At 26.9% G+C, this 19,572-nt stretch overlaps 1 protein-coding gene across 1 annotated transcript in view; it reads left to right on the forward strand.

Annotated features, from left to right (window-relative positions):
- Positions 1–18,148, forward strand: part of LOC124806391 (uncharacterized) — a 31,912-nt gene extending 13,764 nt beyond the window's left edge. Inside the window, exons 4-6 of the mRNA XM_065800948.1 lie at positions 2,580–2,604; positions 15,427–15,670; positions 17,515–18,148. Of these exons, the coding sequence (XP_065657020.1) occupies positions 2,580–2,604; positions 15,427–15,670; positions 17,515–17,713 (468 nt within the window). The 3' untranslated portion in view covers positions 17,714–18,148. The remainder of the gene's footprint in view (positions 1–2,579; positions 2,605–15,426; positions 15,671–17,514) is intronic.
- The last annotated feature ends 1,424 nt before the right edge of the window (positions 18,149–19,572 follow it).

Consider the following 19,572-nt stretch of genomic DNA (forward strand, 5'->3'; position numbering starts at 1 on the left):
TACCACGCCCCCGTTAAATACTCTAAACCGAGTGCGCAACAATGACAGAATTTAGATAACTATCAAAATAGTATTTTTCGATTATTTTTCGATTATTTTTTGGTTTTATATTTTTTTGGCTGATCCCTTATCTACTTTCAAATAAGGAAACTTTCAAATAAGGAAAACTTTCAAATAAGGGATTGTCCATAAGTAACGCAACCCTAAATTTCACTAATGAACAAAACAAAAAAGTTCAAAATTTTCCCTCGCAGAGTCATATGTTAAATAAAAAATCAAAATAGCTTATCAAGTTTAATGAAAATCGCCATGTAAAAGAACTTAAGATCTCCTTTTTTTAAAATAAATTTAGCGTTGCGTAATTTATGGACGATCGCTTAGCGTTTTATTTTCCATAGTTTTTAATGGCCTTAGATCTTCTTAGTTCTACTATTTGTATAGCGTTGCGTACAAACATCAGTAAAAGTAAACGTCTTTAGCTTATGATCAGTTTGCAGGCAGTATATGGAACAATCGTGGATAATAGATCTATAAAAATGAAAAAACTTTTGAATTTTATTTTAACAATTAGAAAATTATTTTGCTAAACAGTTATTTTCTTGTTATAAATATTGCTATAATTAATATAGATATATACTATAATAAAAATTTTGCTTTAAATATTGCTATAAATACAGCAAGATAAATATTCAAAATTTATTAGAGGAGGTCTTTAATCCCCCAAAACGACATTGATGACAGTGCGCTAAACCACTAAGCTATCAATGATATGCGTTTAGGAGAAAAACAAACCTAATTATAAGTCTCTTATAAGCTCTAGGTATGCTGAAAGGGTGCGCATGTTAACTTTTTTGCTCTTAAAGCAATTTTTTTTTAAATGACTTGTTTTACGTAAAAATATTGAAGTAAACAAATCATAGGTATAGAAATGATTGGTGATGAATAGATAAGTGCAGAAAAGGTAGGTTTGGTTAAGACCCGTATTTTATGGGTCCGGAAAGCTAGGATATATATATAAGGAAAAAGTATAGAAAAGATCATTGTGGAATAGACTTATAAAGACCCGCATTTTTACGGATCAGATCAGCCAGTGTGTGTGTATGTATATATATATATATATATATATATATATATATATATATATATATATATATATATATATATATATATATATATATATATATATATACACACGAAAATAAGAGTGAAAAAAATTGTAATTATGAAAATATATTGTGAAAAAAATTGTAATTGTTATGAAGTGGTAAATATATATATATATATATATATATATATATATATATATATATATATATTTATATACTTTAGTCAGTTCTTTATTTAAGATTTTATATTTTTTATTTTGCCTTTATTTACAAAGTGTGTTCAAAAATAAGAGGTGAATTTTTAAACAGATATCCCAACAAAAATATTAGGCGTATTTTGGTGTCCTTGGCTATTATTTTTAACGTAAAAAATTGGATCATTTTTCATAAAAAATTGTTCATAAGTGGTATAAGCTGTTCAAAGATGGTCGAGAAAATACCAACGATGTACTTTTCTATGAACACCGTAGCAAGTTAATAACAGATTAAAAAATTGATGTATTAAATAAAAAATTGTTTCGATAATCATTAAACTACTATTAGAGAAGTTGCTTAGGATTTTGGCATATCAGTTGGTTTATGTTATGAAATTTTTTCAGATAGTTTGAGCATGAAAAAAATGATTTAAAGATAAAAATGACAAAACATCCTGTTTTGGGTCTTAAACAGATCGAAATTCAAAGTTAAAATAAGTATTTTGTTGCAACATCATAAAATATATTAAAGTGTTATAAATAACGTGAATGTAAAATAATTTATAAAAAGAGTCCGCGTATTTAAATTAAATAAATGTAAAACATTATTAATTTTGCAGGTAACTTCAAAAATAAATATTTTCAAGAAAGTCTGATAAAGACATTGAAATTCTTAATATTAATTGATTTTATTCTTTAAAGATAAAATCTTATCTTTTAAGATGAAAATTTCACCACTAGAAGAGTTCAAAGCTATACCATACAATCCTTATCACAATTGTTTTGAGGAATCTAAAAAGCGTCGCTATGCGTGTGTTATATATGGAGGAAGGAGGGAAAATGGGTACTTTGATGGGAATAAATTAAAAATTGAAGAAGAAATGAACCTTTTCATAAAAATATAAAATCTACTTACGTGATGACTTTATGAATATATTTTTTTGTGATGACTTTATGAATATATTTTTTTGTTCTTTAATTATTAATTTGTCTCCATTGAAGTACCTCTCTCCCACCTTCCCTCTTTCCACCTTCCTCCAAATATAACTCGTAATATAAAAACTAATTTATAACTCATGTCGTTATTTAATTTCATCCGAATTTTAACTATTTTACTGCATTTATTATGTAATTTTAAATACACAATATGCATGACATAATTTTTACATTTTTTATTAAATTCAAAAAGTAAAAAATTTATTAAATTTTATGTACAATTTATTTTTGATTTGATATGATGTTCATACTTCTTCTATTTGGTATATTTTTTATAATTTAGGAACCGTGTTATATACCAAGCTTATGTAAGTACGTTAATATTCTCTTAAAATTAGGTTGTAGGAGGGTATAGCACGTTTACTTTTAAGGAAGATTTCTAAAAAACGTCTTTAATTTTAGAAGTCTAATGTAATTATATTTAATAATATAAACTATATCTATATAAAAAATATACCCTACTTTTAAATTAAAAAATTACCCTATTCTTTTCAGATTTAATGAAATTATAAATGTCTAGTAAACGTATAAAGATCAATATATACCACACAAAAAAATATATACCACACAAAGATCAATATATACCACAAAAAAATATATACCACACAAAGATCAATATATACCACACAAAAAAGTATATACCACACAAAAATCAATATATACCACACAAAAAAATGAATTTGATGTTAGTTATTATTATTTTAAACAGATTAATCGATTATTTTATTAAATTTTATTACCAGGTAAGATAAAACAAGGCCTGTAGCCAAAACAACTCGCAGATTATTTGGTTGAGTTTGGCCATCGAGTATCTCTACACAAAATACACAAAAAAATAGAAGCTGCTATATAAAATAGAGCTCGCGAGATGTTTTTTGTGTTAAGCAGTGTTTAAAGATTTTCTGAGACTCTTGTGTTATCTCTTTTTAGATTAATTTTAACATATTTATTTCTAAAATGATCACCAAGCCCCGTATAGAGTCATGATAGATAAATACGGTACATAATGCTGTAAGTCATTATTTTCAAAACGAACGCCTAATATTTTCTTGTAACATATCCTGAAATAAAATTTTTTTTTTGCTGTAAAACAAAGAGTAGTCAAAGTCAAGCTAATGAATAATGTTGGTAGATTCATTTTTTATAAAATATCCACATTTTTGTGATGAATGATCAATATTAACAGAATAGTCCGAGACATCAACATTTAATTGCAATAAATGTCAGACTTTTTTAATATGTAACTTTTAAATAAAATTTTAAACCGTAATAAAATAAGTTTCAACAGAGTCTAAACTTAGTGAAAGCTTTTTTAATGTAACCAGTGAAAGTTACATAAAGTAATTGTTCTTTAACAAATTTTTACATAATTGTACTAAGCTATAAATGGTATGGTTAAATTGTGACAAAGTGTTGTTAAGTTTTTTTCAATTTGCAAATACTTTAGATATTTTTTTTAATTTTTCCAAAATGTTGTCACATTTTTAATTAAACATGGCTTTTTTATGACTTATCAAATTATTAAAAAAAAGTTTTTGACATCAAAAAAAGCAACTTCAGACTGGTATCATTTAACATAAAAAGTTTAGATCTCGTATACACCTAAGCATGGTACCAAAAACAGTGTTTGCTAAAAATTCTTAAATACTATCTGCTTTACTCAGTTCTGAGTTTATATCTGCACACAAATAAAAATCAAAGTAATGTAGCTTTTTCTTTCAAAAAAACATTTTCGTTTATATTTGTTAGTTCGTTTCTTACAATTTAATGAGACTAGATAAAATTAATACAATTTATAAAGTAAGTAAATACTACTAACATTTGAAAAACTAGGCATCTGAAAGAAGATCAGTAAGATCTTATTGTCAGAACCTTATACTGGTGTAAACAAAAATTAGGTTATAAAGTAATTATAAGTACATTATAAATACCATATATATGCACATATCACTTTGTAGTATAGGTAACAGAGTTTAATAAATATTTCCATAATATAAATATTTCCATAATATAAATATAATACCAAAATTTTGATAATATATTTAGTATCAAAACTGTGTATACTATCAATCTTTTACTCATCTATAGGGGAGTAAAAGATTTTTCAGCTTCATTTTAAAAAGATGCAAATAAGTAGGTAGATCAAAATTGAAATTAATTAAATTTTTATTCACCACAAATGTAATTTTTTGATAAAGTAAAAAATAAAGTTTTTTTTACTTATATTTTTTTTTAAAGAGAGCCAATAATGGCTTAGAAATAGCAAAAAACAAACTGAATTGAAAATGCAGAAGTTCATTTATAAAAAAAGTCAATCTAAGACAAATAAATTTACAATTTTATATATCTTTATTTACGGTGCGTTTAATACGTCTATGCAATAAATTAAACTTATATATCTCAGTTAAATATAAAGATAAATAAAAGTTTTTTAATTGTAATATTTCATTACTTATTAATCAATTAAAATAATTATAGTAACTGTTCAATATGGGCTCTATTTTGTTCTTTAATCAAATTGATTCGTTTTTGAATTTCAAAAACTTAAATTAAAATAAAAATAAAAATAAAACTTTTCAGATTTGTATTTACGACAGTAGATTTAAATTGCCAACATATTTAAAAAAACTCGTCCTTTCATGAAGGAAAAAAATGTCTGGGGATCGAGTAGCCCATTCGATTAGACCAGGTCAATCCATTTCTGGGAACTTCTCATTAAACCAAGCTCTGACATCAGAAGCGTAGTGCGCACGAGCCCCATCTGGTTGGAAATAGATTTGTCTGAAAATGCACTTTTAAACCAATACTGGATGACAAGATTCTTTGAGCATCTCGAGCCGGTTTCGGCCGTTGATAGTTAGTTCGTCAAAAAAGTTTGGTTCTAAGACGCAGTTTAAAGACATAGCGCACCCAACGTTAACTTTTGAACTTTGTTGGGTGTATTCTTTTATAGCATTTGGTTTTTCGTGACTCTATATTTGACAGTTCTGCTTACGACCTTTACAGGATACGTGAAAAGTGATTTAATGCGCTTCAATCATCTCACAACCTCAATCGAACTCTCGAATTTTTTTCAATAATACAACTATTCGAATTCTGAGATTTAAACCCAAAAGCATAGTTCAATTTAATATTATTTTAAAGTGATAACTTGTTTTTCCAGAAAACCTAAAAAGTGTTTTTCCAGAAAACCTAAAAATTGCAAAAATCATTCCAATTTTAAAATCAGGCGATCCTTCTGAAGTTGCAAATTATCGTCCAATCTCAATTCTTAATTGTTTTTCTAAAATATTAGAGCGAGTTATGTATAATAGGCTTTATTCTTTTTTAAATGTAAATAATATTCTTTACCATAAACAATTTGGATTCAAATCTGGCCATTCCACCGATCATGCAATCATTCACCTTGTTCAGGACATATTTAAATCGTTTGATGAAGGCAAGTATACCCTTGGTCTTTTTATCGATTTAAGTAAAGCTTTCGATACAGTCAATCATCAAATCCTTCTATCGAAACTCAAAAGTTATGGTATAAAAAATACTAACTTGTCCTGGTTCGAGAGTTATTTGACTAATAGGAAGCAGTATATAGTTTATGATGAAGGAAAAACTAATTATGAGACAATTACATGTGGTGTTCCTCAAGGATCAATTTTAGGGCCACTTCTATTTCTTGTTTATATAAACGATTTAAATAAATTTTCTAACATTTTAAATACAATTTTATTTGCAGATGATACCAGCTTGTTTTATTCCAATAAAGATATCAATATATTATTCCAAACATTAAACAAAGAACTAGACAAACTAACCCAATGGTTTAAATCAAACAAGTTATCTTTAAATATTACTAAAACAAAATACACTTTATTCCATCGCCTACATAAAAAATCAGATATTCCCTTAGAACTTCCGGACCTTTTTATTGACAATCAATTAATAAAGAGAGAGCAATCAATAAAGTTTTTAGGCGTGTTTCTAGACGAAAATGTAACCTGGAGGGAACATATAGGTGTAGTTGAAGATAAAATATCAAAAAATTTAGGTATAATGTACAAAGCAAAGCAGTTATTACATCGATCTTGTTTAAAAAACATTTACTTTTCTTTTATTCATTGCTACTTAAGTTATGCGAACATTGCTTGGTGTAGCACTAACGCGACGAAAATAAAAAAATTGCTTAGCAAACAAAAACAGGCTATAAGGATAATTTCAAACGTAGATCGCTTCTCACACACACAAACACTATTTAATGAACTCAATATCCTAAATGTATATAAACTAAACCTCTATCAAGTTCTTATTTTCATGTTCAAACTTGATAAAAATATATTACCAATCTTATTTTATTCAATTTTTGAAAAAATAAATCACATATACCCTACCAGATTTTCAAAATACAACTACATTCAATCCAAAACTTATTATTCCGCTACTAAATTCTCTATTGTAAACAGAGGACCAAAGTTGTGGAACATGATATTAAATAATGAAATGAAAACTAATTATTCTCTAAACCAATTCAAAACAAAACTTAAGCAATTACTTTTGTTAACTGAAAATGAATTAAATTTTTTCTAATAAAACTTCTTTATATTAGAAATCAATAATTAATAGTTAATTAATTAATTACTTTAGATTATTAATACATAATTAATCAATAATTGTACATATATTTTTATCATTTTAAATGATAATCTTCTTTTTGAGAAATTTATTTTTTATTTTGCGTTATTTATTAATCTTTTACTTTTATTTTATACTGTTTATTTGCTTTTACTTTATTGGCAATGAAAAGTATTATAAATATAATTAAATAAGTTAAACTATAAAATACTCTACCAATAAAATGTTTTTATATAAAATCATATCTTCTTATTTTTCAAACCAATTCTTAAATGTTATTTTTGTCATTTAATATTTTAATAAATTTTGTTTCTTTTATTTTACAAGGCAACTGTTATATCTTATTTTTTGAAAAACTATAAATTTTAAACGATATGCGATATATTTAAATTTTCTTTTCATAATATATATCAGAGATATATACATTGAAACTATATTTTATTGTCAAACTATATTTTGTCTAGTAATGACGCATTTTTTGGGGCTTAATGATAAGACTAAATTTGTCTTCTTCTAGCCCCGGTCATGTAATTATTTTTTATAAGTTACGACTGTAAATTTTTTTTTATCGGCAAAAGTGTAAATAGAAAAAAAAAAAAAAAACTATTTCTGCATTATATTATATTAGCTATATAGACTTTAATTTTGTTTAATATATTTACGTTTACCTTTATGCAGGGGCGCTTACAGGAAATTCTTTGGGTATGTCCAAAAAAAACTACGCTCGCCTATTTTTTTAGGGAGGGGGAGGGGGACCGGACTTTGACTGAATTGAGTGTATTTTATTAAAATGTTTAAATAATTTTTTAAATGACTTATAACATTGCTAAAATGGTCACTAAAGCTCAAAATACGATTTTTGCTAACTAAAAAAAAATTCTTTTTTGAAAATACTCAGTTGTCGTAATATTATGATAACTGAGTATTTTCAAAACATAATTTTTTTAGTTATCAAAAATCATATTTTATTACGTTATTTTGTAAAAGTTTATTTATAATTAAAAGTTATTTATAAAGTTATATAAAAAAGTTTGCACAGCGAAATCTTGTATTTAAAATATTATAACCTGTATATATTATACATTATAATGTATATACATTATGTTTAAACATGAATATACATTATGTTTAAACACCTGTATGTATATACACTTGTACATTATGATGTATAATATATACATTATGTATATACACCTGTATATATTATACATTATAATGTATAATATATACAGGTCATAATTTTTTATAACAGTTTTTTAATAACTGTACAATACTAAATAATGTTTTTACAAAGATGTCGAGCTATGAAAATAGCTGTTTAACAAAAAGCAGCAAAGACTTTTTTTGAATTTATACTTTTATTACATTTGAATTTTATTTAAAACACAACTCATAAGTATTTATAACAAACTTATTAAAAACTTGTTAACTATCTAGAGACTCTGGGTGAAAAGCTAAAAAAACCATTTAGACTTTATCTACCATTTTCTTTTGCAAATTCTTCTTACTATTCTCTTAAAACCTTTTAGGCGCCTCAGTAAAGAAAAGGTTTGTTGTTTGTTATGTTTCAGTATTATTAGAATAAAGTTCATTTTTGAAATTCAGGCAGTCAAGTGAAATTATACTAAACTTTCCACAGGTCAAACTCACGTAATAAAGCCTTTGGTTTGGCAATAAAAAATAAACCTAATAAAGCCTTTGATTAAATAAAAGGCACTAAAGCATATGATTTGGTCTTTCCAACTAGTATAACAAAACACTGAATTTCTGGAATCGTTATTAGAAGAAACTGAATATTAGAACGAAGAAGTTAAAACACAGGTGCTTTATAACACTTTAAATTTGTATTAATCAAATATTGTATTAAACTCAGTTATCAGATAGTCTAACAAAGAAACAGTGACAACCAAGTTAAAATATTTTGAAATACATTTTTTTGGTTTGTTTAAAGAAAAATCGGAGGTGTTGATTGATAATATTTGTAAGTATAGACAAAATCTTTTAATGCTTGAATAAGATTTAAACTATAAATATTATCATTTTTACTTGCTTGCACAATCGTGTAATTAAAAAAGTTACATTAAAACATGTCTTGTTGAACACGGTACAGCAATAAAATCATAACTTGTTATTAACTTTAGTAAAAGGTTGCACCATCAAATATTCTATTGATATTTTATGACATTCTTTGAGACAGAAAACCACATGAATAAAAAACTTTTGTAAAGTATCCATGCCACAATTTCATATTTCACAACATCCAAAAAAAATCAGTAACAGCTTTTATTAAAACACTAAATAAACAAGTTTTTCCTTCATGAGGTTCATCATAGTTCCTATTACGGTTATCATAATTTTCATAAAGGATAAACAACATGGCTAATTAGAATTTTTACTTAATAAGTCTAAAATCTGGAGGTAGACATTCTAATTTTTTTGCCACAAATTCTTGATTATCAAAGAAAACCAAGAAACAAATACTAGCTTTTATCGATTCAACTATAAACTTGTAATAACTCTCTGTCTTTATTTTTCGTATTCAAAGGATATCGTGATACCAAAAATTCTACACAATTAATATAATGTTTGGTTGCCTAACTTTGAAGAAAATGATGTTTTTTTTTAAACATACTAACTTTTTCTTTAAAATTGCTATATAAACTCGTGAATAAAGCGACATTTTGAACTTATCAACGGCAATGTCATTTGTTTAATAAAATTTAATAGTTTAATAAAACGCAAATTAAGCAAGGTGTGTGTTTAATAGGAAGTCCGAACTTTATTTTCCATATTTGAAACCTTTTCTCTCTTTATTTATTATTACAAATGCAAGTTATCAAAATGATACACAGTCTAGTGTAATAAAACTGGGAATATCAATTGATATATTTTGATATATACTTGTTGTTACCCTACTAACTTTACCTCCTGGTGATAGTTAAATAATAAAACTTGATAAAAACTCTACTCAGGGTGTATAAACAAATGGAAGTCCAAAGTTTGTTCTAATTAAAATAATCATTTTGATTTTTAAAGTTCTATGTAACAAAGTAAAATAAGCTATGTCGATTCAAGTTTTTAATTAAGTTATTAAAGTCAAAAGTTAGTTTAACCTTCATCAAAATATTGTAATTGTTGTTTTTTAATAAGGGATTGTCCATAAAGTACGTACGCTCGGAGGGGAAGCGGGGGTCTGCAAATGGCGTATATGAGATGGGAGGGCAGTCAATAATAAAAGAAAGGAGACACTAAATTAAAAAACATTACAAAATGTTAGATAAATAGGTTAAAAGCGTAGGTACTTTTAGGGAGGTGGAGGATACTCAAAAAGCATATTGCAAAATGCAGGGAGAGGGGGAGGGTGGACGAAAAAAGCCTATGTACTTAATGGACGATCCCTAATCGCAAAATTATGAAACCGATATGATATTATGCTTTCAGGTTTTTAATTTTTTCCAACCGTTTCAGATAATTAACCGTACATAACTTGTTTAGTTTTAGCTGTAGTTTGGTTTTAATAGTTACATATAGTTAAACTTTTTTCAACAATATAATCAGGTTAAAAAACTTTTATTTAATTTTTTTGGGTACGTCCGACGACGTAGCAGACATCCCCTAGACACGCCCTGTTATGCACAGGCTTTCTGAACGCAAGGTAAAGATTGATGGGTAAAAAAAATCTATTAGTAATCGTTGAGATAATTAATCAGACTTTTTATTATTACTGGGATTTAGTTAAAGACTTCCAGAACAAAGACCCACTAAAAAGGCTTGATTTTCTCTGTAGAAAATCTAAGCCCATTGCAAATCCTCAGGATAATTTCTTCTTCAACTAATACAAAATAAAATTTTGTATTAGTTGACGTAGAAGTCTGAATTCAGACTATTGTCATTGATTTCTAACTGTTGGCTATTTTTATTTAACGGTAATATAATTTATATGTAATGGTAAATTTACTATTATTTCTAATCTATATGTACATGAATTTATTACAAATCTTACATCAATATTGGATCTTTGTAATGGTAAAGCTTTGAAACAAATTAACAAAGCTATCTTGAAATATTGCATTCTGCATAATTTTCTTTTTTGTGATTTAACACAGTTGTCCAAAAAAGGTCCTAACCTCTTCGAAAATGACCCGTAAAATCCCTTGGAGGAATGGTTCTATAGGTAATAGGAATCACTTTGAAGAAAAAATTAAAATCTTTTAATTACTTCTACAGGAGAAAATTGCATTTAAAGTCTTCGCCTAAATAAAGCAAAAACCTTTATTTTCAAAAAGTTCGAAAGTTCAAAAAAACACAGCCGAAAGTTCAAAAAAACACTTTTTTTGACTTAAATTTTAAAAATATCACAAACTAATATACCTCTGTTCAATTCAAAATTATGTTTTAATAAAGAGTATTTGTATATATATTCCAATACTAGTATATCAACAAACAATATAGTTTATCAAACTTCTTTTGATTTTTTAGTAGGATAAAAAATCAAAAGAAACTGATATTAAATTTTTTTTCTTAAGCATGGTATTATTTAAAAGACATCTTTTTTCAAAAATATGTGCATATATTTCTAAACATATATACACTGAATTACAAAGTAGCTTAAACCAATACAAGTTTGAGACTCAAGATATTCTTTTGATATCGAGACTGTAGATCTTCTGACAAAAATAAGTAATTACACACACGAAAATATACTCTGACTGAGATTTTTCTCCTGAGAGTTTTTAATCCACAATGATTTAATTTCAAATGTGTTTGCTGTTAAGATCAATAACACAACTCAGAAGTTTATCCCCAAATTCAGGATGAGAAGGTTGCTTTTTAAACCTATGCCAGTGGATCTTGAATTTGGCATGCATTGATTAATTGGTTTGCTCACTGAAAACTCCGAGGTCAATGTTTTTCAGTAAATTGCATGTGCTTTGGGAGTAACTGAAATTCCAAGAGATTGGTTAGAATGCTTGAATTCTGAAATATTTTCAGACTTTTGGCTTTTGATTCAATACATCAAGTTTAATCCGTGGCAAATTTTCTTTTAGCTTTGATTTGGCCAACCTACAAATTATACACTGACAAGCACCAAATTATCTTACCAATGGCTTAATGATAATCGAATTGAAATAGTACAAGTCTGGTATCTGTCCAATAATACTAACAGTATCAAGTTGTTGTAGTTTGCTCCTAAATAGATTGCAAATGCCAGTCGGAATTTTCTCATCATTGAAATTAATATTACACTTAAAAATATTCTTGACTCTTTCAATCAATAAAAGAGTTAGTATACGATCACTTTTCTTCAAACACAAAAAGTAAACAAATTTTCTGCAATCACCATGAGTTTTTGCTGAATTAGACAAATTAATTTTTATCAGAAATGCCTATTTATTTATTTACATTACTTCAGCGGGAAAAATTTGGCGCCAACATATTTCAATTTTGTTGCTTTTAAATTCGAACTTTTATTAAAGAAGGAAAAAAAAGTTAAACAATAGTTTAATACAATATTGTTTGAAGATATTTGCAAAATTTAAGACAAAACAAAAGGTTTTTTTTAGTGACTTTTAACAGTGGAAACGCATTTTGATAATCAAGTTTCTTAGTGTAAATTAGGCAAAAACTTTATATGCAATTTTCTCCTGCGGACTTAATTAAGTTTTGTTTTAAATTCATTACCATAACCAATAAAATCACCCCTCCAAGGGATTTTTTGGGTCATTTCTGAAGAGGTTAGGACCCCTTTTTCGACAACTGTGTTAAAATTTGGTTAAACAAGGGGAAAAAAATTTTGATCAAGTTATTTAAAAATTATTATATATTAGTTTGTTTGTTTGTTATTTACAGAAGATAACCTCCCTGATTATGGTCTTTCATAGTTTAGCCTCCCTGAGTATGACCAAACAGTTTAAATCCTTTAAACCCTCTTCGTTCCTGGGGTTTAAAGGATTCTGAAACTCATTCTGCATATGATACAGATGGTGCAGAAATCGGTGCCCGCAAAATTATCAGAGACAATTAGTATATGCTATTTATTTTCAAGAATTGGTAAAAAAAGAACCTGAGTTCCATAATAACCTTATAATTGGTGATTAGGCCCATTTCCAAAACGGTTATCTTAATAAACAAAATATGCAATTTAGGGGTGCAGAAAATTTAAAAATAGTCCACCAACGTTTGCTTCCTCATGTAAAAATAACGGTTTGGTGTTGTGTACATGCAGAGTGAGTTCTTGGACATTTTTTTTTTGAAGATGATGCAGAAAACCACAAACCAAAATAAAGTTAATAATATTCTATTAAACTGTCCAATCTTTCATTCAATAAAACAGATGTTAAAAGGGAATCTACTATTGACATTTTAGGAGTAATTTTAAATGAAAACTTATCATGGAAGTTTCACATCTAATTCATTGAAAGTAAAATCTCTGATAATATTTTCGTACTTTACAAAACAAAACCATTTTTAAATACTAGAGCTCTAATAAAAGTTTTTTTTTCATTTATTCACAGCTACTTTTCTTACTGCAATATTGCATGGAGAAGTATTACGGAAAACTGAAAAAACTTTATAGATAATAAAAGCATACTTGTAGGATTGTATTTGGCGCAAATAGAACTGTGTGTTGCATTACCATTATTAAATCGTCTCAAGATCTTAAATATTTATAAACTAAACATTTATCAAATATTATTTTTCATGTTTAAAATAATGCATAGAATATCTCTACTTATATCTCAATCTTACTTTAGTAAAATATCTTATAAGTAACAGAGAAAGATTTCAGTGAAAAACTTTATTGTTCCACGAATTAATTTAAAAATGGGTTCCTATAGAATTCAATATCAAGGACTTTTTTTATAGAAAAACTTTATTAAAAAGTTCAAAAACTCTTCTCACTAAAGAAATTTAAAACATAGTCTATGAGATTCTTACTTCAGTTTTATTATAATACAATAGAATTTAAATATTCTTTTAAAAAGATGATTTTAAAATAAAAAGAACGTTTTCATTATCACTGAATATATATTTTTAAACATTTTTCAAATAAAAAAAAACTTTTTCATAATTTAAAAACAGTATAAAAGACATTTTATTATTTGACAAAAGTTTTTATTTTTTTTATTTTTACCGTTTTGTGTATATTTTATATTTTGTTTATGAACACGGACAATATGTAAACAGGACTCGGTGATAAGACAGTCAATGTCTTCTTCTTGCTCCGACCAATATTTGTATATGTAATATGTGTTTACAGTAAATATATAAATTGGCAAAAAAAATAATAATAGTAATAGAAAATAAAAAAAAAACATAAAAAACACACCAACAATGGTCAATGGTGGAAGATATCAAGAAATGCTAAAGTTGCGTGCGTCATAAGGTCGAGGGCACGCCAGAGGTATGGTAGCAGCAAGATGATGCTACTGCCATTATATCTCGTCTGACAATGAAACTTTTAAGACATTTTTGGAAGAAAAATAATTTCACAAAATTCTGAAATCAACTGACCGTCATTGTCACCTGACATAACAGCTCCAGACTTCTTTCTATTGGGGTATTTAAAAGAATATACCAACTATTGAGCAGTTGAACGCTATTATTTGTGAATAAATTCAAAGTATATACAAATAAAAATTACGACAGGTGATGGTTTGCTCCCAAGATAGAGCGCGTCAGTGTAAAGACCAAAATGGTGGGTATTTAAAGAATTCCATTTTCAAAATTAAATGAAATTTATTTCCAAGACGTGTCTTTCTGTTTATAAAATGTTAAATGTGAATTGAGAAAAAGTAAAAAAAGTTGTTACTTAGTTTTTAAACGGTCTAGTGACTTTAGCGCCACCCTGTCTAAGACAGTTTTGTTGCAAATAATGCCAGGATCATATTTCTTTAAAAAACGCTACTTTTTTGAAGTTTTCAATTCTGATGAAAAACTTCCCTATCGGTGTATATTAAACAAACTTTTTTTTATACTAATTATTCTTACTTAACTCTATAATTAAGAAATAATAAACTTCAAAAATTAACATAATTAAATGTTAGATAGTTAAAGTAATATTTAGCTGGTAAATGTTATGATTTAAATCCTTTATTTTGTACTCCAAAATACAGTGATGCATTGGCTAGTGTTCTAGCTTCAGAACTGGAGGTTCGTTGTTCGAAACCGGCTCTGATCGTATATACATTATTGGTAAGAAAGGAGACGTCAACCTTCTGGGTTAAATGCTATTTACGGTGCTCTGTGATAACCGTTAGAACTTCTTAGAGCACCTAAAAAACTTAAAAAAAGGTGGCTTTCAAAATATTTTTCACCTCTTTTTTTTATTTTGTAGTTGCTAAAATTTTTGTTTGAAACAAATTTTCTTATCAAAAGATCAGTTACTTTAGTTTTTAACTAAAAATTAAATATGTTACATGCGGCTATATTAATAGCTTAATGATTGTTATTATTATTTTTAATGATTGTTATAATTATTTCTGAAAATTCTATTATTTTAGTTATAAAACATCCGCTCAAAAAGTTTTTTGAGGTTCGCAAGAAAACTTTGAATAAAAAATTGGTTTCCATTTGTAAGAAAAGGCAAACATTATCATGGAGAAATCCAATCGGAATGCCTCCAGGAACAATTATTGCTTTTTGTAACACTATTGATTGTTGCACACCTAAAAAAACTCTAAATCAAGCAAAAACGACTTATAATTTGTGCAGAGAGTGCGTCCACACTGTAACACTTCCGGGAAGGTAGCGTTCATTATTTTGCCTAAATTTCTTTGTATAGTAATGTAAATTATTTTCTTTACAGGATCTTTTTTGCAAGATCTACTATTATTTTTAACTTTTACTACACTCTCAAAATGTTAATTTAACGTTACGTTGTGATGTTACAACATTTTTTCAACAATGTAACATATATTAGCAAAAACAAATGTTTTGTCAACATTTCTGCAACGCTATTCGGAAATGCTTTTTAAACTTTGTATTGCAACGTTTAATCAACGTCTTTTTAACTAAATGACAAACAACATTACAAACAAAATTGACTGCTTTATCAACGTTTTTTCAATAACCTACGCGACCTGTTTTCAATGAAGAAGTTTTGACAAATTCTTGCTTTAGTTAAAAAAACTTAATTTAATTTAGTTTTTCTAACTAAAGCATATACGTATATATAATATTAACGTTTTTTAACCCTGATAAACAATATATTGGCTGAACAAACAATCGTTTAAACACAAAAAGTATTCAAAAGAGACTATGCTGTCAAAATATATTTGAGACTTAAAAGAAAAAAAGAAAAATTTTAATTTACAATGGTCTATTCTAAAATCTGCCCCTGCCTATAATAACATTTCCAAAAAATGTATGCCATGTTTGCATGAAAAATTTGAATTAATTACTCATTTAAATCAGGAAAATTTATTAAATAAAAAATCTGAATTAACTTCTAAATGTAGGCACGAAAATAAATACCTTTTAAAAAATTATAAAAACAAATGACCAAATTAAACTATCCCCATTCCAAAGAAATTTATTTAATAATTACTTTCTGTAACTTCCCGTTAACCAAAAAAATATTGTAATTAAAATTTTTTTTTATAATAATTTATAACTTCCTGTAAAATATTTTTTTCTATAAATTGAATTTTTTTTGAGATCTAGTAACTCTTCCTGATGGTCCAGCAATGGTGAAACTTTAAGTTGAAGAAAAAGTTAGATAAGTGTTTTCTACTAATTTATTATTGCTCTGTTCTTTAAGAACTATGAGCACTCTATTTGTAAAATACACTAACATAATTTACATGTATATATACATATATATATATACATACATATATATATATATATATATATATATATATATATATATATATATATATATATTTATATATATATATATATATACATACATATATATATATATATATATATATATATATATATATATATATATATATATATATATATATATATATATATATATATATATATATATATACATATTAGGGCCCTGCGATTAGATTTGCATTGTCTTTTATACAAAATCCAAACATTCACTATGGCTACATTTACGCAGTAATAAATTGAATGCATATGCCATTTTTGTGTACCTAGCTTTATTCTATACAAAGCCACACGTAAGTCAACACTATTCATATGTTTGTTATACTGATTTATCATTTCTCGCTTTATTTTATTTTGCATTTTAAGGTAAGAATAAACAAGTTGATTTATATTCTATTACTGCATTAGGATCTTTAAAAACAGCTTTTTTATAAAAAATGGCAGTTTTTTTACATTTCACTGCTTTAACAACCGAGTCAGTCAGACTTCAGCTGAGTTGTTTGAGATATATTTTTTATAGAATGATCAACTTAAGTAAGATATTTTGAATGTTATTTAAAAAACGGGGTAGAACAGGGGGTTTTTTCTTTTTTTGATTCATTAGTTTTTGAAATCAATTTAAAAAAGTTGCAAGTTCAAAAATTTAAGATTTTAATCAATTAAAGTAATTTGTCCATGAGTAAATTTAGATCTAACGCAAAGTAAAAATATTTTTCTTAATATGTTCAAACAATTTCTTTTAGTTATTCGCCGCGTGTTCACAGCCATGTCACGTGTCAAGACACTAATTATTATGAAACCTGCCTTAGCGGTGAAGGCACGTGTACAACCAATCTTGGTATTGACACAGTTACTTTTTTGAATAAGTCAGTGAAGTTTGCGTTTGGTAAATCGTGTTCATGTGAAATTCGAACTGATTCCATATTTGCAGATTTTGTCTAACAAAAAATTTAATTAAAAATGTATGTATGTATGTACGTAAGCAAGGCCGGTGCGATGGGTATGTGTGTGGAAGGGGGATGTGACATCCCCTTTCCCATTAATGATTTTTTGTTCATTTAGTCGGGAAATTTGACCCTTTTCGAGTAGTCAGTCGGCAAATGTAGACCCTTTAAACAAGTTAGTCGGTATATTCAGACAGTCAGTCGGCAAATGTCAATATGGCAGTCGGCAAGTTTTAAAAATCGAGGACCTTTTTTTTATTTTTTAGTCCGCAAAAGTTGTAATGGCAAACCCTCCGCCCCCCCTCCTTCCACATGACACCTACTCGCGCCGGCCCTGTACGTAAGCATTTATTTGTATATGATTAAGCCAATAAAGTGTCATAATTGTTTTGACTTGTTTTAATATATTTTAAAATAAAAACAATAGTATGAATATGAATGTCATAAAAACCGTTTAGAAACTGCAGTCTCCTTCTTTCTCCAAATCAAACCAAATTTTAACAAACTAAAGTTTTTTTTTGACAACATTTTTTCAAAAAAAAATATTCTAATATATTAGGTTTATAATTGAGCATATTACTACGTATTATCGCATTATTAAATCAAATGTTTCAAAAAGTTGAGAGTTTGCAGCTACTTGAAATCTTATTTTATTTCTTAATTGTTTCTACATTTTTATACTCCGACATGCTGACACTTTGCCGGTGTAAGTAATGACATCCAGATATTTTGACATTAATAACATATCCTAAATTATAATTTTTTAACAAAGGTTTTGATAGCGTTGTAGAATCCAAATTTTAGCTACCCAAATAAAACTTTGCACTTGAGTATTCTAAAGCATGTCGTTGAAGGTTATATTCTGGTTCTGTGTTTTCACATGAAGTAAACTACTCAAGTAAATTTTTAGAACTCAGACATTGTCTAAGGTTACTTCTTAAAAATAGTTTTAATTTAAGTACTATATTAATTAAAATACGCACCAGACAAGAAAGGTAAACATATATAGGTATATGTGTCCCACATGTAGCCATAGTGTGTATAAAGTGGGATAATTCCCCCCCCTCCCCTACCTTTTAAATATACTTAAAAATATCGCAAATTATAGCCCTATTTCAATACTACCATGCTTCTCAAAAATATTAGAACATTTTATGTATAAAAGACTTCTTAGATATTAATAACATTCTTTATAATAAACAATTTGGATTCAAAAAAGGTCACCCTACTGATCAGGCGATTTTTCATCTTGTTCATGATATTCTTAAATCTTTTGATGAAAGTAAATATACTTTAGGCATTCTTATTGATCTCAGCAAGGCTTTTGACGCTGTAAATCATTATATTTCATTAATCAAGTTAAAAACTACGGTATTAAACACTCCAACTATAAATGGTTTAAATGCTACCTGTCTAATAGACAGTAATATATTTCTTATAACTACGGGAAAACTAACAACATGAATATATCTTGTGGAGTACCACTAGGATCTTTATTAGGACCGCTCTTATTTCTAGTATATATCAATGACATAAGCAAGTTGCTGAATAGTTTAAAGCAAACAAACTATCTCTAAATTTAACTAAAACAAAATATACTTTTTTCTATCGCTATCATGAATGGGAAAAAACTCCATTAAAACTTTCAAATCTTTGTATTAACAACTGCGAGATAAAAAGAGAAGTATCATTAAAAATTCTTGGAGTACTGCTTGACGAAAATGTAACATAGAAAGATCATATAAAATATACTGAAGGTAAAATATCAAGGGGAATTGACCTATTTAATTGGGCCAATCCTTTTTTAAATTCAAGTTGTTTAAAACTCTTATATTTCTTTTTTAATCATTCCTATCT

Source organism: Hydra vulgaris, chromosome 07, assembly GCF_038396675.1.
Source record: "Hydra vulgaris chromosome 07, alternate assembly HydraT2T_AEP".
Classification (NCBI taxonomy): Eukaryota; Metazoa; Cnidaria; class Hydrozoa; order Anthoathecata; family Hydridae; genus Hydra; species Hydra vulgaris.